We start from the raw sequence: 27,547 nt of genomic DNA on the forward strand, positions 1-27,547 counted from the left end.
TGAAGAGCAGCCTTTTATTGGAATCCGCCTTTCAGCACAGCACATCGTTAGTACAAGAGATCAGTTTGAGCCCAGGGTTAGCAATACTTATTTTCAACCAGCTATTTCAACAAGAGCCACACTGGGGGGGGGGGGGGGGGGGGGTGACACCACTTCCAAGGAAAAGAAAAAACGTCCTTTACAGGGTATTGGCTGGCTGCTTGAAACTCGGACATTTTCACATAACAAATCCAAGCTTGCTCCTCGTCACACACAAGTTGAAACTTCTCCCAATTCCAGCCATGAAGGTTTCCAGAAGAGCTTTAGGTCAGGAAGGCTTGACAGGAGCAATTTTTAAAGACGATTTCTACTACTTACATCACTGTATGTCACCTGGAACCAATGGGCAGAGGGAGTGTTTTTTAACAAATGCACGCGAGTCAGATGGTTGGACGTTTCAGAAAAGTGACTTACACTTCACAGCACTTATTTGCCAGTTAAGTAAAGAACACTAGAAAAAGGGAGGATTCCCCAACTTACCTACTGAAAATTGGCTCCATATACCAAAACACGGAGCTACTTTTGTCTCTATAAAATGATTGAAGCAGTCAGTATTTAGAAATTCTTTCATTTTGGCTACGGGGCGTGGTTTTTTTCTAATGATTTTTGCTTTCCTTTGATTCAGTGACTTAAAGAAAAATCATTCACCTTCACAGATACTGTATAGGAAAGTTAACCATTCACATCAAAATATACGTGTTAGCCTCTGATTACAGAAGAATCTCACTTCAGATAGTCTTGCCTCCCAATTACATTTTCTCAGCATGAGATGACATTTCTGTTATGCTTGATTATCCCTAATATTTTAAGCACAATAACGTTATAAAGGCTTTACTGATTGGGAGTTTTGTAACTAGAAATAAGCCATTGTCCAAGCCCAAATGTACCGATAAAGATTTCAAGGTTCAGTTTACTTGCAGCCCTTTTTGCTACACCTACAAAAGCCACTGATTTGTTTGTAATATATTTGGCCTGTAATAATTATGGGACTTAAATTTTTTTTTGAACTTCTGGTCTGTGCCTGAAGGGAATTATTATCAGGAAATCAGTATTATCAGAAGATAGTTTCAACCAAAAATATAAATTAAGGCATTAATGGGAAGCTCCCTAAACAGGAGTATGATTTCTAAGATAAGGTGGCCTCATGTCTGACTAAGAAGCTAGTGGGACCCAGTGGAGGAAAGTTTTGAGAAGCCCTAGCATTCAAGTTAGCAGGATTCAGTCCCTGTTACTCCACTCTCCATCACTGGTTTTAGATGTAAACATGGTGTTTTGGTTGTACAGCATAGAGTCAGAATGAAACAATCCCTAATTAGTGGCCTACAGGAAGATAATGAAAAAACAGGGATAGAGTTTCAGGGAAAGAAACCATCTCCTCTAGCTTGAGGTCAGGCTAGATAAACGGTAGCATCATGAAAATCCTGGATGTCCATAAAGAGTGCTCTTGGGTTTTGATGGGTATACACGTTTCCCCACACATGCCATGAGCAATACTGTTCTTATTCTTGGTTTCTTGGCATTCAGCTTCTCTGATTCTGGGAAGAAAAAGCTGGACATCTAAATGACAAATTCAGAGCTATACAAACAAACTTCATTAGATTTTTATCATATAATTTACTTACATTATTATCTATTTTTTCTAGCACGTTCTGGGTCCTATTCTTAATAGATATCATCCTAGGAAAACCTAATCAGTGACATGCTGCTTCTATTGGGTTTTCACGATTATTCAGACAAGAGCTTTCACTCCTTGCACTTTTGTGAGTGTACAAATGACTCAGGCAATCACTCAACAACATCGCTGCTAAACAATTCCAGTGGGCTTCTCCAGCAGAATAGTTCCCATCTGCCCCGAGACAATTTTCTGCCTATGCACAAACAAAAAGGCTTTAAATGTTAACTTCTACATTGCATGAAAACCCACAAAGCACAGCTACAGAAGATACATGCACGGAGAAACCAGGAGAGGAGAGCCTGTGGGACACGGAATTTTATTTGCATTCACTGTGGTAGGAGACAGATGCTCTTCCTAGCTCAGAGAGGAAAAGAATACATTCTTGAGAAACTGTGAACACCGTCCACTGCCCTGAATTTATAGACAGCAGCAAAAGAAAAGTAAGCAAACAACGCACACACACTATATTCCCTTTCAGTAGATCCCACAGTTTCCAGGCAGAGTCGTCGTCATGAGACCACAGTTCCCCACGTGACCAAGCTTTACGGGAAGAAAGAGCGGAGCAGAAGAGCTTTGCATCCCGTTTAGGTACTTTTCTTTTCATCGCCCAGCAAGTTCACGGTGGCCTTCTTGGCTATTGGGGAGTGGGGAAGAGAACAGGAAATGGTTACAGGTTACGTGCCTCCATTAGACCACGAAGCTTGGAGGATTACGTTCCAAGCACAGCGACACACAACAGTATGGAGCTGGGCTAAGAGGTCTTGCAAACGCCTCGGTAAATGACCCAAACGGCACATGGTGATGGAATTTAAGGACGAGAAAGGACGGTCTAGTTGCACCTCTCTTAGGGAAGCCACCTTTGAAGCCACCAACGCCCACTTTTAAGCCCGTCTTTAAAGGTCTCTGCCATCTTTGCTCCCTTGTTCATGGGGAGTTTAGTCCCTTTCTCAACCAGGAAGCTTTCCTGTTTACTTCCATCAGGACTGTATTATTCAGATGGACCAAAAAAGGGACTCAGTTTCTCACTTCACTAGTGCTGACGATGCCCAGGTGCACGTCAAAGACTGCTTCGAGTCTGTGATCCGTCAGCCTCGCTGGGCTAACCCTGATTTGCTTCTCAAACACGAGCGTTTCCTCCCAAAGGCTTTTTTAACTGAAAGTGGAGGATCACAGCGAGGCTGGGATGATTTTGTTAGAGATTTTCGCCAGCACAAATTCAGTTCACTAGAGAGGCGGAATTTGAATGTGAAACGTGCCTCCCACGGCAGACAGGAGGAGCCCAGAGAAGCATTCGAATTGATCTCAAAATTGTTTGGCCTAATTAAGGCCATGGTGAACAAATGAACGCTGGGTGCTGACCCAGCTGTCGGGAGAGACAATCAAACAGGGCTGCCATCAGCTTACTGAAGGCACAAAAATAAAGCAATCCGGGAGAGCTCCAGGGAGGGCATTTGTGGGGCTGAGCTGGGATGGGACCCCAACTCCCCAGATGCTACTTTTTCAATGACTGAATGGAGCGGGCCTCAAGCCAAAGCACCCCCATAAGCAAGATCCGAACAGCAAACAGAGAAGCTACAGGCCGGAGCGCTTGTGAGGCACCCCTCGAGCTTCTGGCTAACACGGGGGCTATTTCCTCTGCTTACACGTGCCGGGAAGTGCGACTCACCTTCTTTGGCGAGAGCATCCGCAGTCTCTTTGGCCTTGTCTTTCAGGTCCTTCACCACGCTGTCCATCTGAGACTGGTGCTTCAAGAAGAAGGGGCGGATGAGGCGCCTGTAAAGCATCTCGGCGCCATTGGAAGGGCTGGGGGCCATGCACCACAGCAGGAAGCCACACTGCGTAGAAGCGAGACTCAGTTAGTGACAGGCGCGGGCTAGCGCAGCAGAACCCTCGGACCTGCGTCCTTCAGCCCGTCTGCAGCACTTCTCCACCCCGTGCACTTTCCAGAATGTATTTCAAGCGCTCTGAAAGCGCTTATTGTAACGAGGGAAAGTCATGGGGTGGAGAGGAAAAGAACTCTGGACTACATTTCTAGAGAGGATCATGGGGTTGTCATCGCTTCCTAATCACTGGAGTCGGCTGCAGAACGAGGAAGGCCGTTTCCAGTCGGGGGTAGCCCACGGGCTCTTCCTCATAGTGAGGAAGAGACCCGCTGAAGCGCACAGAGACGCTGATTCTGGCTATGGACCAGACTGCCTGGGTTGGCCATTTGAGTGTTGATTTCAGTCAGTTTCCTCCCTCTTTGCCCACAACAAGCAGGACGCCTCCGAGAGGCACCATTTTGCCAGCTTTTCCCTTTTGCTAGAATAATTCAAATCGCCCTCCAGCTTACCTATGAATGAATGGTTGTAATCATCACATTTAGTCATAAAATTCCTATCAGTCTTGATCTACACCTCTAGTACTGTAGGATGAGGTCTAAGAGGAGAATCCAAAGGAATATGTAGACAAAGACATCTTTGAACAGATCACTGAATCGCATCTGAATGTTTGTGGAAACAGAAGAATTTTTCTTGTTTTTTTTTAGTTCAATTTGATTGCTTTCCATGAACAAAAATCAATGTTTTCTCTTTCCTGCCTCCTCCTTTTGGCTTGGGAGAAGGAATCCTTGTCTGTCTCCTCCTCTCCTCTCAGCCCATCACTTCTTTGTTGGGAGACAGCTTGGGGTCCAGGTTCTTCCCTCTTCTGGGGGCCGTAACCCTTCTTAAGGAGCTGGACTGAGTGAAGAGCGCCAAGTGTGCCCTGCAGCAGAGCACGACACGCGTGGAGACGTATCACCGTTCTGTCTGTCTAGCATCGAGTTCTAGCCCCAGTGGCTTCCTGGATTCCATGGGCTGGAGGACAATGAGTCCCCGACCAGAAACAGCCAACTGCTGTCCACAAGACCCCAAAACCGCTCTACAGAGAGAGAATTCCCAGAGAAAGTTCCAGAATATCCAAACCCAGCAAAAGAGCCCAGTATCGTGGGGAAGATGGCGGGGTCCCGCCTGTCCCTGCAGCCATGCCAGGGGCCTGGAACGAGCCACGGAGGGTGAGCCGGCGGCCCACTGACCACAGGAGGGTGATTCTATGTACACATTTTCAGGGTGTCCAAAAGAATAAGCGCAGACAGAACAGTCCTATGAACAGCGAGAAATACAAGAGTGCGATGGCTCTACAGGCAGGGACGTAAGCGAGTAGCCCCTCCTTTGTGCCGGCCTAAACATCCCTGTCGCGGTGTGATAAAGACCCAAGTCGCCATTTCAAGCCTACACATTACTGCAGTCGCTTCAGCTTCCACGGTAAGCCCGCGTGTAATTTATGGAGGAAGTCACAGCAGGCAAACGGCCCCCAAGTTCAGAAGCCTCGGCAGGGGCCTCGCTCCCCCTTTGAGAGCTCCCTACGGACCCTCCGGCCGCACCTGCTGGGCGTCGAACCCCCCTCCCACACTCGGCTTGTGAGAAGTGCCTGCAGCTCGCGTCCTCTGTCGAGGAGCCTCAGGCGCCAGCTCTCAAGCTGTGCCGTCCGGCGCCAAGATGCTGCTCCCGGGGCCTTCCGGGGCCCGAGCCAGGCCTGGCAGCAGCTCCGGCCTCAAGACCCGCCTGTGACCCACCTGGCCCTCACGGCACAAAGGAGGGTGCAAGAAGGAAGCTGGCCTGGGCTCCATCTCCGCCGGACTGCTCTCTGGTTCCAAGTAAGACGCCCGCTTTGCCAGCTACGGAGTCTTTCTTCGTTCACTTATAGCCGAGGGCTCGGCGAGCCAACACGGAGGTGCTGAGTGCAAGGGTTTCCGCCTCTCCCTCATTTCGCGTGTCCCATGGATTCAAACGCCCACTTTCTTCATCCATAGCCAAGGGCACCTTGATGGCAGCTGCTTTAGCGCATGTGGAATCTGGGGGTTCTCCTGGGCTATTCACACGGGCAGAACCATGCCAGGGACTATTCTCCTCCCATGATTTATGCGCCGAGGGAGGATCTAGGAAATGAGGGTCGTCTTCCATTAACGAAGAGCCCTTAATCAGCGCCACCCGCAGATCCAGGACGCGTGGGTGACCAGGGAGGGCCGACACCGGAACGGTGGCCGCCCAACTCCAGTTCGGCCGTCCTTGCACCAGAGCGGAATGTCCGCTGGCCTTCTCCCTCCCACAAAGAACACCCCGTCAGCTGGTGGCGCTAATGGAGCACGAAATGACTTTACTGCTAAGATGAACTGGCGTTATTAGAAAAGAAGGTCTGTCCCCACACAAGGTGCCGAGGGCCCTCTCGTGCTGGGTTCTCTTCCCGCCACTCCTGCGCTCCACGGAGGCAGACACAGCCAGATGGCTGGGCAGGGAGCCAGCTCAGCTGTTCTGTGCCTTCAGAAACAGTGGCTGGAGTCAAGGTGAAGGGCTTCTGTTCGATGGAAGGACACAGGCTTCCACAAAGAGTCAAGTCTGTCTGTTTTCGTTATGGAAAACGAAAGTTGCTCCCTTCAGAGGATTCCTCAAGGGCTTCGGTTTCATCATTGGGAGTCTAAGAAATGGGATCCTATCAAAAAGGACTCTTGGACAACTCTGAAGGCAGCAAAAGGTACATAAAACATTTACAATCTGTCATCACTCTAGAAATTGAGAACTGCGGTCCATCTATCAAACAGACAGTACGACTGACGGACAGAGTCTTCTCTCCGAATCTTCAAAGGTGGGCCTTTGGCTAGGAACTTGGCTTCTCTGAGCCTCAGTTTCCCCATTGGTAAAGTTAGCATAATAAGGGTAGAACCTACTTCAAATGAAATAAGATATAGAAAGCATATTGCAAAATGTGAAAACACTCCATGAATAGAAGATGTCATTAGTAAAAGTGGCTTGACCGTGTCAAAAAGTATCTCAGCCAAAATCATCAGCTTACTCAAGCCCTACATCCATGAAATGATGAATATTGTTCTTCTTCTCATCCAAAATGAAACATTCTTTACTTAGAAATGGGGTCATTTGCTAAACCTGGTACATGAGGGAGTGTGGAAAAAAAAGACAACACGACGGAGCTACCTCGTTGCTCCCAAATCTTAGTTCTCGGTTACTTCATATTGCACCAGTGTTTTATTTTAAGGCAACAGATCAAGATAAGTACCTAATTAGGGTGAGCCTGAACAAAGAAGTAAAAGCCAACGTACCTTCAGCATGTAGTAAAAGGGGAACCATGACAGGAAGAGGTCCGAGAAGAACTCCGCTATACTGAAGACACCGTAGACCACCCAGTAGGTCAACCACTGGGTATCATCATCTTTGTTGGGGCTCTCGATAGCTTTGATTCTAAAAGAAAACACAATACACAACTCACTCCTAATATTACACTCGACAACACTCCGTCTCCACAGGATGAAACTGAAACTGGTCAAAAATCTTACAAATGGGAGACACACAAAGCAAATAAACCCATGATGGATCAGTGAAACCTGTAATAACCTCTGGAAAACGATTCAGCATAGAAGTTTGATAGTGGATAAACCATATATCTAGTCAAAATTCCTGTGGTTAAGGAAGTTTTGGTTCTGCTTTCCTCATATTTCTTCATGTAGCCATTGTTCTGATGGCTGAAATCAGTTATGAAATAGAGAACGAAGAGCCATTTACTTCATCAAAACAGTTGCCAAAGTTGGCAAAGTTTATTTCCTCGTGCCTTTGTCATGATGGTATCAATAATACCTTATTTTCAAGCAGGACACCCTGGTCCGACAGAGGCAATTCCTTTTGCACACTCTCATTAAAAATATAAGTAAAGTTGTTTAGATGGGAAAATCTAGACTATAGGATGAGGATAACTATTATTAGTTTCATTTAAAACTTCTTGGTGCTTTTCTGTGAGAAAAAAAAGAAAAGACTTAAACAGTATTCCTCACTTCAGTCTCTGAGCTATCTCATTTAAAAAAGTCCTAAATCTGAGGCCCGGGACATTAAGTCACTTGTCCAAGCCAGGATTTGTTTAAGTGTCCAAGGTGGGATTCAGATCCTGACTTCAGAATACGTTCTTTTTCTACAATATTATATTGCCTCCTACATGCCATGGCCTAGTGAGCTGCAGAGGAAATGTAGACAAAGTGAATTCTATTTTCTATTCATATGGATGAAAAGATGAGATATCACCCCAAAGGGAAAAAAAACAACTCCCTAATGATTAAGCTGAAAATTGTTGTTGATAAAGAATCTGGAATTCAGTATTGAAGTAGTGCTATGTACTTTTCTTTTAAAATCTGACATTTCAATGAGGGGCTGCCCTTCAATTGGGGAATGGCTGAACACACTGTGGTATCTGTTGATGATGGAATACTCTTGTGCTCAAAAAAATCATGAACTGGAGGAATTCCATGTGAACGGCAATGACCTCCAGGAACTGATGCAGAGCGAAAGGAGCAGAACCAGGAGAGCATTGTACACAGAGACTGATACATTGTAGCACGATCGAATGTAACTGATTTTGCTACTAGCAGCAATGCAATGATCCAGGACAATCCGGAGGAGCTTATGAGAAAGAAAGTATCCACATTCAGAGGAAAAGCTGTTGGAGTAGAAACACTGAAGAAAAACAACTGCTTGACTACATAGGTCGAGGGGATATGGCTGGGGATGTAGACTCTAAATGAACATCCTAGTGCAAACAACATCATTGAAATAGGTTCTGATCAAGGACACAAGTAATACCCAATGAAATTGCACATCAGCTGTGGGAAGGGTGGGGGGAGGGGAGGGACAGAAAGAATATGATTTTTGTAACCAAGGAATAATGTTCTAAATTGACTAAATAAAATAAGAAGTAAAAAATAAAATCCGACATTTCAGTATTTTCCTCAGTCTAGATGACTTTCTTGTCATTAGCCATTATCTACATCAGGATATTCCTAAAAAGCACCAGTAAAGTGAGTCAGTAAAAACAAAAGGACCAAGGTTCACATTCAATTTCCAATCCTTAACTGTTAAGGCAGCTATCACATGACAAGGTGTTGCTGGTCATATGAGGAGACTGGGAGAAAAATCGGTGGTTAGTCAGTGCAAATTCATCACTAGAACAGGAAAAAGAAAGTAAAAGTACACGTTTTGCTAATGGTGAGTTTGTAATAGTAAGTGTTTACAAAGAGCAATGTTATTTAGAAGTCATTGAAGGATTTCTGGGCAAAGTGGGTGAGCTTACATTATGATACCTATTTAATCCTGATACCATTTTCCTGGTTTGGATAGCCATCATATTCATCTCTTCCTTTACCCAGTCAGATGCCAGAGCTCAGCAAAGCTTTCCTAGATACTTTACACCATGTCAAGGCGGGATGACATATTCATGTCATACATATATGGAAATAATCAGGAGGAACAATGGAATATTATCTCCTTTTGCCGCAGGACCACAGGAATTTTATCCATGTTTGGGGATTTGACTACCTTCTACTGACCACTAAAAAATGAGGGCTTTTTGGTCCTTTCACATTGAAGTACGTATGACAAATATTTGCAAAAAAAACCAACAAAACAACACATGAAAATAAATGCAACTTATATGCCTAAATGTTTTTAAAAAGAGATAGAGAAATTCTACAAAGACCTCCAAATTAGATGAACATCTATTCGATACATGCAATTCATCAATAATTCTTATGCAATTAGAAAATGTGAACTAGGAATAAAGAATGAGAAAAGCCAATGATTTGTGAATTGCACAATAATTTCCTTCCTATGAATACTTAGAAGTAGAAAGTATCAAACAGAATAACAAAAAAGGAAATCAACTACATTGGAACAGACAATAAATGACTTCTTCCTGAGTCAGCTATCTGTTTAGTCAAACTATTGACTTAAAGCAAAGATCCAAATTAGTTGAAACTTGGAATAAAAATAAGAAAAACACATAATATGATTAAAACAGCTACAACCTGATCGATTTAAACAACTATCCCTTTAAACAAGTTATTGATAGAAAAAAATGAATAATGGGTGGAATACTGGACAGACATAAATTACAAAATTTCCCATAGACTTAAAGCAATACAAATCAAATGCCATAAAAAAGAAAAACAAAAATATCTTAGTTATAACAAGAATGATCTACCCATCAAACAATTATGAAATCTAAGAGCAACACTGATTTAAGATATAGTTGGGGTTTTTTGTAGCATAAAAATAAAATATAATTTTATTGGGCAGATACTACCAAAGCCTGTGAAAAAGGCAATGGAAAGAACACTGGTCCTGGAATTATGGGACCTGAGTTTGAATCTTGCCTATTAAGATATAGTTTTAAAATCACATAGGAGTGTGCTCATCAGTGCTTTCTTTCTCAAGTGGTCATTTCCCTGAGGACATGGCTAGAAAATATTACCACTCTATAGATGAACTGGATAAACCAGGAGCTCTTATCAGCAAGCCTCAGATCAATCAAAACCTTGAAAATCCCAATCTTTTAAGGAGAGGTTGGAGTGGATCTCATCCATCACTGTCCCACCCAAGACTCCATGAAGAGGATGTGGAGAAGGACAGGAGAGCTGTCTATCGCTGAAAGATATCCAGCTCTTGCTAGCCAAGCCTTGATGAACCAGGAACCAGGTGGAAAAGAAACCAAAATTGAAATGAAATATTATATTAAGGGGAGCCAAAGTCACTTTTTAAAAAGGTCATCTTGTTCCCCAGGGTACTCCAGCCTTCCAAACCTGAGGACAGCTCCAAGCAGGCAGTCTGCCCCAGAATATTTCATATTGGCAGCAAGATTCCAGGATGATGACATATTATAAATAGGGAAAAAGATACAGACTAGAATTCCTACTTTACTGATATAGAACACAATACAAGTCAACACCTTCCCTGCAACTTATAATTTTATAGAGTTCTTTAAGGCACTGAAGGTTAAGTGATTTGTTCAGTTATATAGCTAGTATATGTCTATGGTGAGACTTCAGGTTCGAGTTCTGGGTTTAAGGCCAGTTCTCTATCCATTATATCATTCTTCATTTCAAAAACAGAGAGAAACAATGATAGATAAAGCCAGTTTAAAGAAAGCTAGGGAGATTTTTGGTAAACCTGATGGCAGTGTAGACTCAGGACTCTTCCTCTCCTCACCAGCTACTGATAAAGACTACCTCAAAAGGCCAAAAAAACCCAAATTCATATAAATGAAGGGCTCTACAGTAGGGTGTAGCATGGAAGGTACGGGGGATTGATAAGGGGGTGAAATAGCTTCCACCAAAACGCAAGCTGATCAACACTTCCCCCCATCCCACCTACAGAGTCAGAGCCAGTGCTCTAGAATCAGTGAGGGAGCGAGGGGCACCTCTAGAGCAAGCAAGGGGAACCTCTAGGTCCTTGGCAGCTGACTAAGACCACTAAAGACCTACCCCTGAGAGCAGCTAGAACTGAGACCTCAGCAGGTTGAAGAGCGCAGACCTTAGGCACCCATGGAGAGATAGCACAGAGAAAGGTAGTAAACAGTAGAAGCTGCAGACTCAAGAGGTGGCCTCAGGCAAAAACCAAGCTCCTTAGCTCTATACACAGAGAGCCTGCCCTCCTCACTCGGACATCTGACTGGACAGGGAAGGAAAAACCACCACAGTAATGGCAAACAATGCCAGGAAAAACAACTTCCCAACACCAAGAAAAACAAGAAGAAGGCATTGACCCTGAATAATTTTTATGAAGGAAAAATCCAGACCACAGAGGAAATAGCAGAAGAGGACATACAAATAAATGCACCCAAACCTTGCAAAAAAAGAAAATGAAATTGGTCACAAACTCTTGAAAAATTTAAATCAGAGCTCATCGAAAAGATGAAAGGATTTTGGCAAGAAAAGTGGGAAATAGTTAAAAAACAAAATAGTTCAAAAAGAAAAAGAAAATAACAAGAACTCCCAATTGGAGAAACAGCTGGAAGTTACAAAAAGCAGGATAGACCAAACCAAAAAAGGAAAATCAAAAGACTTAAGTGGAAAACCAGTCCTTAAAGACTTAATTAGGCAATTAGAAGCCAATGATCTTGCAAAACATCAAGAATTAATAAAGCAAAGTCAAAAGGCAGACAAAATAGAAGAAAACATAAAATATCCACTAACAAGATCACAGAAACCTGTCTCTAAGAGACAATTTGACAATCATTGGTCTACCTGAAAATCCAGAAATAAATAGAAATCTTGACATCATACTACAAGAAATTAGCTAAGAAAACTGTCCTGATGTTCTTGAACAAGGGGAAAAATAGACATTGAAAGAGTTCATAGAATACTCTCTACACTAAATCCTCAAAAGACAACTCCCAGGAATGTAATTGCCAAATTCAAGAGCTTCCAAGCTAAGGAGAAAATTTTATAAGAAACCAAATATCAAGGAGGACCAATCAGGATTACAAAAGATCTGGCAGCTTCCACACTAAAGGACCACAAGGCTTGTAATATGATATTCAACCAAAGATCACCTACCCATCAAAACTAACTATGTACTTCCAGAGGAAAGTATGAGCATTCACCAAAATAGATTTCCAAGTATTTGTAAAGACCAGAACTAAGTGGAAAGTTTGATATTCAAAAACAAAAAATCAATAGAAACATGAAAAGGCAAATAAGAAAGAGAGGGGAAAGGGAAAAATGTTCTTTTTATTTGAATTTTCTCCTTTAAGGGCTTCAATAAAGTCAAATTGTTTATATTAATGTATGGAAAAATGTTATTTGTAACTCTCAAAATATTATATTCACTATTATAGCAATTAGAAGAATCATTCACAGGTAGAGATTGGGGTAATAAGGTATAAGATGATTTGCAAAAAAAATAAAATAAAAAGGGAGGGGGGAATAGAAGATGGAACCAAGAGAAACCTGAAGGAATAATAAAAATATGATCATCTATATCACAAAGAGGCACATGGGAAGGGGAGGGGTAAGATACTATTATAAGAAGGAGAAGAAGAGAGTGCAAATATGTAATACTTAAACCTTACCCTTAGTGCAATCAATTCTGAGAGGGGAGAGCATTTAGATTCATTGGGGTCTTGAATTCTATCTTACCCTACAGGGAAAGTGAGAAAAACCAAGGGAGGGGGGAGCGAGATGGGGAGTACAAAAAGAGAGGGAAAGGGAGGAGGGAGGGAACTTAACAGACCCTAAAAAAAAAGGGAATGAAAAAGGAAGCATAATAAGGGTGGGGATTAGGGGACTGATTAAAAGCAAATAACTGGTTTAAAAGGATATAGCAAAAGAAGAAAGGGAAGAACTAGGAGAAGATATCAAAATGTTGGGGGAATACACAAGTGGCAATCATAACTTTAAATGTGAATGGGATGAACTCACCCATAAAATGAAAGGAAATAGCAGACTGGATTGGAAACCAAAATTCTAGCATATGTTGTCTACAAGAAACGCACATGAAGCAGGTAGACACTTGCAGGGTTAGAATTAAAGGTTGGAGCAAAATATATTGGGCCTCAACTGAGAAAAAGAAGGCAGGAGTTACAATCATGATATCTGACAAAACAAAAATAAAAAATAGATCTGATTAAAAGAGATAGGGAAGGTAAATACATCCTGATAAAAGGCAGAATAGACAATGAGGAAATATCAGTACTCAACATGTATGCACTAAATGGTATAGCATCCAAATTTCTAAAGAAGAAACTAGTGAAGTTGAAGGAGGAAATAGATAGTAAAACTATACTAGTGAGAAACATGAACTTTCCTCTATCAAATCTAGATAAATCAAATCAAAAAATAAATAAGAAAGAGGTAAGAGATGTGAATGAAATCTTAGAAAAATTGGAGTTAGTAGATATGTGGAGAAAAATAAATAGGGACAAAGCAAAGGGACCAGCAGCACATAGTACATTCACAAAGACTGACCATGTACTACAGTATAAAAACATGGCAAACAAATGCAGAAAAGCAGAAATAATAAATGCAACTTTTTCAAATCATAATGCAATAAATTTAATAATCAGTAAGGGTATATGAAAAGCCAGATCAAAAATTATTTGGATATTAAATAATATGATGATTCTCCAAAATCAGTTAAAGAACAAATCATAGAAACAATAATTTCATTGAAGAAAATGACAATGATGATACATGCTTTCAAAATCAATGGGATGCAGCCAAAGCAGTATTCAGGGGGAAATTTATGTCCTTGAGTTCATATATTAAAAAATTAGGGAGGGCAGAGGTCAACAAATTGGAAATGCAAATCAAAAAACTATAAAGAGAACAAATTAAAAATACCAAGATGAAAACTAAATTAGAGATTTTAAAAATTAAGTAAGAAATTAATGAAATCGAAAGTGAAAGAATCATTGAATTAATAAGTAAGACTAGAAGTTAGTATTTTGAAAAAACAAATAAAATAGACAAAGGAGTGGTCAATCAAATTTAAAAAAGAAGAAAACCAAATTAACAGTATCAAAGATTAAAAGGGAGACCTCACCTCTAATGAAAAGGAAATTAAGGCAATCATCAAATATTATTATGCCCAATTATATAGCAACAAATATGGCAATCTATGTGATATGGATGAATATTTACAAAAATATAAATTGCCTAGATTAACAGAAGAAATAGAATACTTAAATAATACTGTATCAGAAAAAGAAATTGAACAAGCCATCAAAGAACTCCCTAAGAAAAAATCCCCAGGGCCTGATGGATTCACAAGTGAATTCTATCAAACATTCAAAGAACAGCTAATCCCAATTCTATACAAACTATCTGACATAATAAGCAAAGAAGGAGTTCTACCAAATTCCCGTTATGACACAAATAGGTACTGATTCCAAAGCTAGGCAGGTCAAAAACAGAGAAAGAAAATATAGACCAATCTCCTCAATGGACATATATGCAAAAATCTTAAATAGAATACTAGCAAAAAGACTCGAATAAGTAATAACGAGGGTTATCCACTAGGACCAGATAGGATTCATACCAGGAATGCAAGGAAGGTTCAATAGTAGGAAAACCATCCACATAATTGACCATATTAACAAGCAAACTGACAAAAATCACATGATTATCTCACTAGATGCAGAAAAAGCCTTTGACAAAACACAACACCCATTCCTATTGAAAACACTAGAAAAGATAGGAAAAGAAGGGTCTTTCCTCAAAATAATAAATAGTATATATCTAAAACCATCAGCCAACATCATCTGCAATGGGTATAAACAAGAAGCCTTCCCAAGAAGATCAAGAGTGAAACAAGGATGCCTGTTATCATCTCTAATATTTAACATTGTACTAGAAACACTAGCAGTAGCTATTAGAGAAGAAAAAGAAATTGAAGGCATTAAAACTGGCAATGAGGAAACCAAGCGATCACTCCTTGCAGATGATATCATGATCTACTTAAAGAATCCCAGAGAATCAACCAAAAAGCTAGTTAAAATAATCAACAACTTTAGCAGTTTCAGAATACAAAATAACCCCACATAAGTCATCAGAATTTCTAAATATCTCCAACACATCTCAGCAGCAAGAATTAGAAAGAGAAATTCCATTTAAAATCACCCTAGGGGGCAGCTGGATAGCTCAGTGGATTGAGAGCCAGGCCTAGAGACTGGAGGTCCTAGGTTCAAATCTGGCCTCAGACACTTCCCTGTTGTGTGACCCTGGGCAAGTCACTTAACTCCCATTGCCTAGCCCTTACCACTCTTTCTGTCTTGGAGCCAATACACAGTATTGACTCCAAGATGGAAGGTAAGGGCTAAAAATAAATAAATAAATAAAATAAAATCACCCTAGACAATATAAAATACTTGGGAATCTATATGCTGAGACAAACACTATATGAACACAACTACAAAACACTCTGCACACAATTAAAACTATATCTAAACAATTGGAAAAACATAGGCTGCTCATGGGTAGGACGAGCTAACATAATAAAAATGACAATCCTACCCAAGCTTATTTACTCATCAAACTACCAAGAAACTTTTTTACTGAATTAGAAAAAACCATAACAAAGTTAATCTGGAAGAACAAAAGATCAAAGATATCCAGGGAAATAATGAAAAAAAAAATGTGAGGGAAGTACCATTGAAGTACCAGATCTCAAACTATACTATAAAGTATTGGTCATCAAAATAATATGGTACTGGCTAAGAGACAGAAAAGAGGATCAGTGGAATAGACTTGGGGTAAGTGACAAACCCAAAGACCCCAACTTTTGGGACAAAAATCCATTATTTGACAAAAACTGCTGGGAAAACTGGAAGACAGTGTGGGAGAGATTAGGTTTGGATCAACATCTCACACCCTACACCAAGATAAACTTAGAATTCGAGAATGACTTGGATATAAAGAAGGAAACTATAAGCAAATTATGTGAACACAGAATACTATACATGTCAGATCTTTGGGAAAAGAAAGATTTTAAGACCAGACAAGAGCTAGAAAAAAAATCACAAAATGTAAAATCATTAATTTTGATTACATCAAATTAAAAAGTTTCTGTACAAACAAAGCCAAATACAACCAAAGTTAGAAGGGAAGCAGCAAATTGGGAAACAATCTTCATAAAAACCTCTGACAAAGATTTAATTACTCAAATTTACAAAGAGCTAAATCAATTGTACAAAAAATCAAGCCATTCTCTAATTGATAAATGGGCAAGGGACATGAATAGGCAGTTTTCAGCCAACGAAATCAAAACTATTAATAAGCACATGAAAAAGTGTTCTAAATTTCTTATAATTAGAGAAATACAAATCAAAACACCTCTGAGGTATCACCTCACACCTAGCAGTTTGGCTAACATGACAGGAAAGGAAAGTAATGAATGCTGGAGGGGGTGTGGCAAAGTCGGACATTAATGCATTGCTGGTGGAGCTGTGAATTGATCCAACCATTCTGGAGGGCAATTTGGAACTGCTGGGTTTGTACCCCAAAGAGATAATAAGGAAAAAGACTTGTACAAAAATATTCATAAATGGGATAGGTCCAGCACAAATAAGTGAGTTGTGATTTTTAAAAAATATTTTTTTAGGAGAAAGTCTATATTAAAATCTAAGTTTCTAATGTAAAATATTATAGATATATTTTTAAAAGACAGTCGACTTCCAGTAATTAATTACATCTTCCCAGAAGACTGGGTCCTTTTCTCTTAGGGCTTCATTAAGAACTAAATTAAGTACCTTTCCAGACAGCACCACCGCATTTTCCTTCAGGGGAAGAAGATAATGCCTATAAACCCACGTACTGCTTTCACTATTTGCCACTTGGTATCTAATGAGTTTTAGAAGCAAGAAGAGGGTTCCCTGGGAATTCTTCAAGGTGTGTCTAGATCCCCACAGAGAACAAATGGCTCGGAGCATTTGGGGACAATAAGCATTTCACTCTTACTAATTTTTCCATTATTAAAAAATCTTTTCCAAATAAGTGATGCTGACCTATATTATTTGTAGAAAGGAAGAAAGCGAGCAAGGAAGGAAAAGTGCCCTCAGGGTCTATTAGTGTACAACTGTAAAGATGCCAGATCTCATCTTCAATATAAAACATGCTCAGTTAACATAGCCTTCTCTGAGTCCTGCAAACTAAAAACCACCACTTTGACAGCTCAGCCCCTGTGGATTAACTTCCTCCATCTTGGAAAAGGCTAATTTCATCACATGTTAATATTCCTAAGCAAGAGGTTTTTTTTCCAAAATAGCTAACATTTTGGATGGCAATTGTGGCTGGTCATGAAAAGCAGGCCTGTGCTCTGAGTTCAGCAGCCACACTTCTTCTTTGGGGGTGGGAATGGCATTGTTCCCAGTCACTCTCTTCCTCACTCTAATCCAAACACTCTGTGTCCGTCCCATTGGCACTAGTCAAAGCCAGGCCTCCGGACTCCCCGTCTGGCATTCTTTCCCACACCACACCCCACCGCGGTAACTCCGGGGTGCCGGAGGAGTCTGGGTGCCGTCAGGAAATCAGATACCCAGGAACGGGTGGGTCTAGCAAAGGGAAGCAGGACAGCAAGCAGCAGCCAAGACAGGAGGACCCGAGCTTGAATGGCGCCTTCCGTCATGGCTGCTTTCTGGGGCAGTAGAGTGAGAAGGCAGCGCGAGCTGCTGAGGAGGGGTGCCCAGCACACAGGATTACACCGATAGCACAAGCAGGGAACACGGGATTACACACATCACACAAGCAGGGCACACTGGATTACACACATCGCACAAGCAGGGCACACGGGATTACACACATCACACAAGCAGGGCACACGGGATTACATACATCGCACAAGCAGGGCACACGGGATTACACACATCACACAAGCAGGGCACACGGGATTACACACATCGCACAAGCAGGGCACACGGGATTACACACATCGCACAAGCAGGGCACACGGGATTACACACATCGCACAAGCAGGGCACACGGGATTACACACATCACACAAGCAGGGCACATGGGATTATACACATCGCACAAGCAGGGCACACGGGATTACACACATCGCACAAGCAGGGCACACGGGATTACACACATCACATAAGCAGGGAACACGATATTACACACATCACACAAGAAGGGCACACAGTATTACACACATCACACAAGTAGGGCACATGGGATTACACACATTGCACAAGCAGGGCACACGGGATTACACACGTGAGCAGTGAAGGGACACTCCAGATCACTAGTGAGACAGACGTACTAGCCTTCACTTCACAGCCTGCAAGCTGGCAAAGAAGACAAGGGGCGGAAAGCGTTCATGCTGGAGGGGTCTGGCAGGCAAAGCGCCCTGGGCCGGGCGCTTATGCTGGCCTGGCTTCCTGCGCTGTGGCAGGGCGACTGAGGAAGGCGAGGCGGGCCCTCCTTACAGAAGAGTGACTCAGAGATCTGAGATGTAGGAGATCTGCAAAGAGACAAGATAGGCGGGGAAAAAAGAGGCAGGAACTGCAGAAAAAGCTCAGGGAAATACAGTTCAAAACGCAAGAGAAGTGGCAAAAGACAGCGGAAACAACAAGAACTCAGAGCCGCAGATTCAAAAAAGGTCATAAAACTGGATATTCAAGAAACATGCCGGAGATTACAACAGTAACTATAACTAGAGAGAACCTAAATGTCACTCAGCAAAGGTTGATACTGGAAAGAGAAACTATAGACTTTATCACAATATGCAGCATGGGGGGGGGGGGGGTTGGGGGGCTCAGTGGATGGAGAGTCAGGCCCAGAGATGGGAGGTCCTGGGTTCAAATCTGGCCTCTGACACTTCCCAGCGGTGTGAGCCTGGGCAAGTCCCTTGACCCCCATGGCCCAGCCCTGACCGCTCTTCTGCCTTGGAGCCAGTACCCAGAATTGATTCTAGGAAGGAAGGGAAGGTTATTAAAAAAACCAAACTCTCAGAAAAGTCAGTGGGAGCAGCCAGTATCTCAGGAACATTTCCCCTTCTTAGTGACAGAAATCTGTGATTGAAAGCTCACTAAAAAAAGAACAAGCACAATTAGCTGGTTGTGTTTCTGTTCACTGAAAGACAAGTCAGTCGGCCAGTGCTTTGACTTCAGCTACAAGATTGCATCTAGCAAAGGTGCAGGAAAGTCGGCATTGGTGCAGAAGGGCTCTGAAAGTTTGTAGCACAACTACCGAACCTTTTCCGACGACCTGTTGTCGCCTTTCAAAAATGTATCCCAGAAGATCCTAAAGATGCTGACACTCTGGGGACAGACACCGCTGCCAGTGAACACAGGACAAAAGTCTAGCTTAGGCGCACAGGGACCCCGCTATCTTACCTAAAAACGGAAGGACAGATAGGGTTGGCCCCTGGCACCAAGTCTCAATGAAGGAAGCAAGCTTCAAAATAGGAGTGATTTTCAAGTCTGAAACATCAACCCAGAAAAAGAGACGGAGAAGACGAGCCTCAGACAAATCTGGAAAGATTGCTTGGCCACAAGGTATCGAAGAGATCTTGCAAGAAAAAGAAGCAAGAGTTAATAGCTGTTATAAATGAAATATAGAGAAAACTAGAAGGAAAATAAACAAGAGGTGCTGAGTAAGAGACTTCCTGAAAATCAGAATGAAACAAATTAATGACATCGAAGACAAGAAAAACTAGAAGAAAAATAAAAGAAGAAAATGTAAAGCCTCTCCTATCAAAAACAACAATTTTGAGGGTTGGATAGGTGGCTCAGTGGATAAGATTCAGAACTAGAGACGGGTCTTGGGTTCAGATCTGGTCTCAGACACTTCCTAGCTGTGTGACCCTGGTCATGTCACTTAACCCCCATTGCCTAGCCCTTACTGCTCTTTTGCCTTAGAACTAATACAAAATATTGATTCTAAGACAGAAGGTGAGGGTTAAAAAAAGTAATAGATTCATATGAGTAAAACACAGGTCATATTTTTCTCTCAAAACCTAACTTGTAAGAAACCTAAATGGGGTCATTCCAATCATTATTTTGGTCAGTTTTAACCTTTGCTTGTTGTTTTTTTCTTTCTAAAGGGATCAACCTCATTTCAAGGAAGTGATCTATTCATGGGGAAGTTGGCATGTATACCCATGAAGAAGGAAAAAGATTGAGAAATACCAATAAGGACTAAGACGCTTATAATATTCTGAGGTTTGCAAAGCAAATGATGGAGCTTGTTCCTTACAGTAGCAACCCCACGAGGGAGGGAGCAGAGGTTTTCGTATCCTTATGTTTTCAACAGGGAAGCCAGTCTCCGACTTGCAATGACTTGCTTGGGGCACACATCTAGATTCAGAAGGGGTGCTTGAACCATCGCCCTAAGGCCAGTGTTGTGTGCACATTGCCTTTCTGACAAAAGAGAAAGCAATATCGTCAATCAAAAGTACGGCTATGGAGAAGAAATATTCCTGGACAACATTCCAGACGAGTGTTGAACCCAAAGCCTGGAAAGCTTTTCTGAATCAGGGCCATCCGCATAATTCAGCTGGGAGCAAAGGGCATTTTTTGGAGAGATGCTGCTCTAGCATCTTCCAGGGGGCAGAACCCCGACCCTGTTTTCCTAGCCTTTCAAACAGAACTTCAGAGCTCTCTGGATTGGTAGTACTGAGACAGCCCCTGAGGGGGCTCCAGGAGGCTGTGGGCCTGGAGAACAACCGGCTCCAATTTCATCTGTGATTCCTGGAGCTCCTCTACTTTCATCTTCAGGGACTCGGATGTCTGTCCCACTGCGGAAGCTTCTACTAGATTAAGCCAGCTCCTCTTAATGTAATTACTCTCTGAATTGGGACTCCTTAAATCAAAGCACAGCCTGTTTTTAGCCCAGCGCTCACCTAGTGGGCTGTAATGTATGTCACCACACCCTCGGCTTTGAGTTCTGGGCAGGTTCCTTAACTTTGGGTCCCACCTTTGTTCACATTTACAAGACATCGTCAAGATACACTTAGTGGGATTCACGAAGGCTTTTGTGCTCTTTTGGAAAAGGCTGTGTTTTCACTCCAGCATCTTCTCGTCTGACACTATCTCTGCGATTGGAAAGCCATCCACTTAGTCAGTATCTCTTAGTTGTGAATGAACGCATATTGCATGTCCAGAAGGGGCGGGATGGGCTCCATCCCGGTAGTGCCCAAACCTACAAGCCTAGAGTCTTGGGATCAGAGTTGGAGGTGGGAGGGGCCCTGGAGGCTGCTATTCTGAATCCCTCTTTCCCAGGAGGGGAGCTAAAGGGGTTTAACAAGATCAGACAGGCGGTGAACATGGGGTGGGATTTCAAACGGAGCCTGCTTGGCACGGACCAATTCTAGAATTGGGGTTCTTTTCGGTGTCCTGAATCAGCCCACTGTATGTCATAAAAAGCTGCAAGTCCAGAGAATACATAGTGGTGGACTGGCCAAACCAATCATGGTATCAATGGAATTATAAGAAACAAATGAGGGATTCAGAAAAGCCTGGAAACATTTCTATGAACTGACAAAGAAATAAGCTGAACTGAGAATAAGAAGCTAGAACTCGAATGAGAACACGCAGGAGGCTCAAGGATTTGCTCAGCACAGAGAACTCTGGAATGTGGGACATCCTTCCATCAGTTTGGCTTACAAGTCTAGAGAGCTGACTGCACTAAAAAGAAATTCAGAGATCCTGGCTCAGAGCTAGGAACATGGGGGACAGGATGACTCCGGATTCCAAGTCCATTTTCAAGCCTCAAAAAAGCACCCAGACTCAGTTTCCCCACCCATCCACCCCAGCATTAAGATGAAATGACAAAGCTGTCCCTCAGACGGAGAGGGAAGCACGACTAGAAACAGAGTTCCGAGTTGGAATGCAGGCCTTGGCCAGAAGAGTCCCCATGATACAATGCTTCGTCCTGGTGGGGAGGACATAGAGTAACAGGAAAGGCCGGTACTAAGGTGGGGCAGGGCTCCAAGGGGAAGGACAGACCTTCAAAGGAGGAATCTGAAGGGCAGACCTTTAAAGGAGGGATCTGAAGGGCGCGGACCCCAGAAACGGGCGACCCAGCCCTCCAGGAGCCCGGCAGAAGCTAGACAGGCAGAGGGCGGAGCCACTTACGAGATATATGCCGGATAGCCGAATCCTATCAGGTTGCAGAGCAGAGAGGCTCCATAGCCGAACACGAGGTACAGAGCCACCAAGCCGATGACACCTGAAGGAGAGAGAAGAGAAGAGGCGATGGAGGGGATTCCTAGAGGTTCCTCCCACCAATGTTCCCGGGGAGCGAGCGGCCTTCCAAACGCACCCCAATTCAGGGGACGGAGGAGGTGGAGTCTAAGGAGGCCAAGCAGGCCCCGCCCCGCCCCACCCCCCGCAGGTGGGGAAGGAAGAGCGCCAAAGTCGCCAACACAAAGCGACCCAGGGGAGCAGGAGAAGCACGGACACGTCAGCACTCCGGCACTCTCCCGTCTCCTCCGCCAGAAGCCCCCCCCCCCCAATTAAGCCCTTCCCCCAGCCAGGCCCTCCCGTCACGCAATCCCCCCGGCAGAAGGCAGCAAGCGAGCATTTCGTTGGGGTTCCCAGAGCTCCCCCGGCCAGGGGTGGGGAGTGACTCAGCCTCTCTCGGCTCCCCTAGAGCGACGCCCCGCCGTGGCCCAACTGGGGGGGCCGGAAGGGCGCGGGCCAGGCAGAGCAAGGATTCGCCCGAGAGCCGACTCTTCAGTGTCTCCCGAGGCAGTTCTCGCCGAGCCCCGGGAGAACAGCCACCGCGCCGGCCCTCTCCTCCCGCCCCGGCTCCCCCTCCCGGCCCGCATGGGCAGAGGCTCCCCCTCGGCAGCAGGCACCGAGAAGGGGCCCGAGTTCGTCTGACCCACAACAGCCCCCAGCAGAAGGGCAGGCCGGCGCGGCGCCGCGCTCCGAGCAAAGACCCACCGAGCGCCACGTAGGCCCGGTTCACCCCCGTCTTGCTCTCGATCTTGGCCAGAAGGTCGGTCATGCAGTTCTTCTGGTGCAGGAACTGCTCGAACCTCTGCTTGAGCGTGGCCGACATGGCGGGCAGAGGGGGCCCACCCCGCGCTAAGGCTCCTCCGAGCTCCGCGGGTTCCAGGTCTTCCCTGGTCTCGCCCGAGTCCGCGGCAGTCTTTAGTGCTCGGCCCAGAGGCAGGCAGCAGCTCCAGGGAACGAGCCCAGCCGACTTGGGGCTCGGGGCTGGCAGCTGCGAAAGTGTAAAGCGGCTCCGCTCGGCAGCGTCAGCACCGGAGCCCGCGTCAGCTCCTCCCCCAGCCTCTGGGCAATGCACACTCTCTCTCGGCTCCCTCCCTCCCTCCCTCCTCCCCACCCTGACAGACTGCAGCAGACGCCACACCCAGCTCGGGTTTCTGCGGCGGCCGGCCCGAGTGGCTTTAGAGTCGATGACGGTGGGGCCTTGGGCTGGCGGCTCGATTCCCCCCCAAACCCGGTTTGCTGAGGGCCCGAGACCGACTGAAGGCGCTTCGCAGCTCCTCTAGAGCCTCAGCTTTGAGCGGGGAGGGGTAGGGGGGCGCGCTTTGGAGGGTGAGGAGGGCGGACGACGCTTCCGCCTCCCCCACGATCCTCCCTTCTAGACCCGACAGACGGCAGTCTGATTGTGGGCTGCGAATAGCCGGGCTTGGCAGCGTGTTACAGAGCGAAAGCTCATCCCTCACCCGCCTGTGCTACACTGCATAGCAAAAGCATCTTGTTCGGAGCTGCTGAGGGTGGCCGCGCATTCTGGGTCCTCAATAGGTCCGCTTTGGCCCTAGAAGGATTCCGCTGGGCTCAATAGACACGAAGGGGAATTGTCCAGCGTGCCGGCCTTCCAGGCCCAGGAGAAGACAACGCGGCACACGGGGGATCCTCAGCTGTCACTCCTCTCCCTTCCTCAAGGGATCCGAGTTCCAGAGAGACAAAGCGGCTTGCCCACAGCTCAAACCCTCCCAGACTGCCGAGGGGACAGTTTCCCTGCTGTGAAAGCAGCACTGGGGTCATAGACTTGGCCAGGACTTCGGAAACTCCCCTAGGGCAGAGTTTCCCTTTTCTTAGGGAAGGGCTTTAGGCCCCGAGTGTAGTTTTGTGGGTCCCTCGTGGGGCTTGGATATGACAGTGCTTTGAACCTCTCCACAATAGCTGTCCCCTCATCCATCTACACCAGCAGCTTCCGTGTTCCTTCACGGGATCACTCCTTGCAACGCTCCTTATTCTCCTTGGAATGAAGCCCCGAGTTCCATGGCAATGTCTTTATTCCGGGCTGAATGTGCTTCTGTTTTCAAGAAACAGATTAAACGTCCACTAAGAGACAGACTTTTTATTGTCCGATGGATAAAGGGTCACCACCGGCCACGTGAAGTCTCCTAGGAGGCTTCCACATCAGGACCACATTGCGGCACTATGTACTGAACACGAGGGTGACGTTGGCAAGGATTGTCCCAAGCACTGAGGCTATGGCTCCATTCCGAAGACCACTGAAGGATCTTTTGGCAATCTTTTCAACACTTGGCTCAGAGTTTGCCTGGTGGGCAGACATAAGGGAAAACTCATCTGCCCTAACATTCCTTTGCATTCAGTAGAAAGGAATGTCCAATCGGTGTCCTGCTTCCTTCTAAAACTAGGCCTGACTAAGTGGGGACACCATCCCCAGAGGGAGAGAGAGTCTTTGGGACTCAGGGCACGGATTTGGCTTCATAAAACCCTCATTATCAACAGCGTTGGAAGTTCATTAAGGCTCACTTGGGGTTTCCCCTTCAGTAAGTTTGACCCAAAGACAACTCTTCCCACTTATCCTTAAGGGAACCAAAAATGCAGTCCATGGGAAGAGTCGAGGCCTGTTGTAATGTGTTGAACCCAACAAAAGGAAGTAAATCTTGCAGAAATACAGCTTCCCTATTGACGAGTGGATTACGCAAGTCGTTTCCCCTGGCATCCGTGGTAGTGATGCATTTAGGATTCGGGACAAGTTGAAAAGGTCCTCCATCAATGTAGAGGTGTTTCACACCATCCATTCTTGTCATTCTAGTTGTGTTCGTGGGATTGATGTTCCTTATTCCAACTGAAATTCATTCATTGAGTTCCGTGTTCATCTAAGCTGGCTCTGGTTATCTTTTCCAAGAATCAAAACCACGTAGATTTGCAATTGTTCCTTTGAGTAAAGGATCCGGAAAGCCCATGTTAAATCTCCTTATTTCTATGTAATGACTAGAGTGGAAGAAATGAATTGGAATCACAAGCAATATATACCGAAATGTTAGGAGTACAGCAAAACTCCCTAAAACTCCCCCATAGTCTTCTCCAGGACTACTAACCTCTTTTGCAAAACAGAGCCCTATCCAAGTCAGCACACAGTCCGAAAAGTTACTTATCCAGTAATTAGTTCATGTGGTGAAAATCTGCCCAAACCTTGTACTTCTAATCCTATTGACAGCAGATCTAAGAAGAATGTCAATCTGGGAGCCCGTAATATAGTCCCATGTAGTGACAGAAGACCCCAGAAAAATCACAGCCAGAGCTGAGAAGTTGTTGGACTCCTAGCTGCCCCCTCCTCCCCAGCATGAGAACCTAATCCAGTTCCTCCCCAGCTACTAAATGGCCTTCCAAGAAATTACTGATGCAGGAATTCTGTTAGATAGTTACATGTTTGCCTGAGACTTGTCGTCCTTTAGGAAACTTTGTTTAGAACCACTGTGGAAATCATTACTAACGATCGTCTCCACAAAAGGTTTACCTAATCCCTTAGCCTACATTATTTTCCCTAGGAAGTCTGTCAGTCACTTTGACCCTCCTTTAATCCCAGAATCATTTCACTCATCTGGATTCATCAACCCACAAGTAATCTGTTGAGCAGGTCACAACAGGGGGTGAGTTTGAATGGTCATTCACAAGTGTTGGGTGAGAGGAACTCTTCCCTTTCTGATTGGCAGAAAGGATTTTAGGGATTAGGACCAGGATTTTAAGGCAGGAGTAAAACTATGGGACAAACTAGCTCAAAAGAGCGAGACATGTTTATTCAAGGGTTAAAAATGATGATACAGGATCCTCCATCACCAACACTGTCTTTAGAGCAGGTCCCTTTAAGAGATCAGAGAGGGGGCAGCTGGGTAGCTCAGTGGATTGAGAACCAGGCCTAGAGATGGGAAATCCGGCCTCAGCCACTTCCTAGCTGTGTGACCCTGGGCAAGTCACTTGACCCCCATTGCCTAGCCCTTACCACTCTTCTGCCTTGGAGCCAATACACAATATTGACTCCAAGACAGAAGGTAAGGGTTAAAAAAAAAAGAGAGAGAGATCAGAGGGCTGAAAAATCTGATACCCATAGACAAGGCAGTCTTTTCTCTCTTAGAAATGGCAAATTCAGAATGGCCAAACTTTTTCTTTAAACCCCACCCCCTTCCAGAAGCAATAGGCTTCTGGACACATTTTTTTTTTCCAAACAGAAAAACCAGTTCTGCCCACAGTTTTGTTTTGTTTTTGGCAAGTTTCCATTTAGTAATAACCACAACATTTTTTAAAAGGCTTTTTAAAAGACTTAATGACTTTCAAAGAATTGCTAGGAGATATAGTTGAGACCATTCCTTAAATCTTATCACAGGGTAGTTGACAAAGTTGGGACATTAATGAATTGCTGGTGGAGTTGTGAATTGATCCAACTATTCTGGAGGGCAATTTGGAACTATGCCCAAAGGCGGTAAAAGACTGTCTGTCCTTCGATCCAGCCATAGCACTGCTGGGTTTGTACCCCAAAGAGATCATAAGGAAAAAGACTTGTACAAAAATATTCACAGCTGCTCTCTTTGTGGTGGCAAAAAAATTGGAAAATAGGGGGATGCCCTTCAATTGGGGAATGGCTGAACAAATTGTGGTACATGTTGGTGATGGAATACTATTGTGCTCAAAGGAATAATGAAGTGGAGGAATTCCATGGAAACTGGAACAACCTCCAGGAATTGATGCAGAGTGAGAGGAGCAGAACCAGGAAAACATTGGACACAGAGACTAACACATTGTAGCACAATCGAATGTAATGGACTCCTCCATTAGTGGCAATGCAGTGATCCTGAACAAACCTGGAGGGATCTATGAAAAAGAACACTATCCACATTCAGAGGAAAAACTGTGGGAGTAGAAACACAGAAGAAAAACAACTGCCCGATTGCATGGGTCAAGGGGACATGATTGAAGATGGAGACTCTAAATGAACATCCTAATGCAAACACCAACATGGAAATAGGTTTTGATCAAAGACACATGAAATTGTGTCCCAATGAAATTGTGCATTGGTTGCGGGAAGGGGAGGGGGAGGGGAGTGAGAGAAATAATGTAATATTCATAACCAAGGAATAAGGCTCTAAATTGACTAAATAAATTAATTTAAAAAATGCTTTGTTGTGAATTCATAAAAACCTAAGTTCAAATACAGCCTCTAATATATATTGTACTACTTGTGCAACTATGGAAATCAATATAAGAATTCTCCACTTTGTATATTCTTCCCTGCCCCACTTCATAAATAAAATCTTC

At 44.1% G+C, this 27,547-nt stretch overlaps 1 protein-coding gene across 1 annotated transcript; it reads right to left on the minus strand.

Annotated features, from left to right (window-relative positions):
* Nucleotides 1–27,547, minus strand: REEP5 (receptor accessory protein 5). Its single transcript, XM_001363278.4, has 5 exons — nucleotides 22,952–27,547; nucleotides 22,139–22,232; nucleotides 6,846–6,984; nucleotides 3,381–3,549; nucleotides 1–2,348 (listed from the first exon to the last, which is right to left on the minus strand). Exons 1-5 carry the CDS (start codon nucleotides 23,067–23,069, stop codon nucleotides 2,299–2,301), a joined length of 570 nt encoding a protein of 189 aa, XP_001363315.1. The 5' UTR covers nucleotides 23,070–27,547; the 3' UTR covers nucleotides 1–2,298.

Source organism: Monodelphis domestica, chromosome 7, assembly GCF_027887165.1.
Source record: "Monodelphis domestica isolate mMonDom1 chromosome 7, mMonDom1.pri, whole genome shotgun sequence".
NCBI lineage: Eukaryota > Metazoa > Chordata > Mammalia > Didelphimorphia > Didelphidae > Monodelphis > Monodelphis domestica.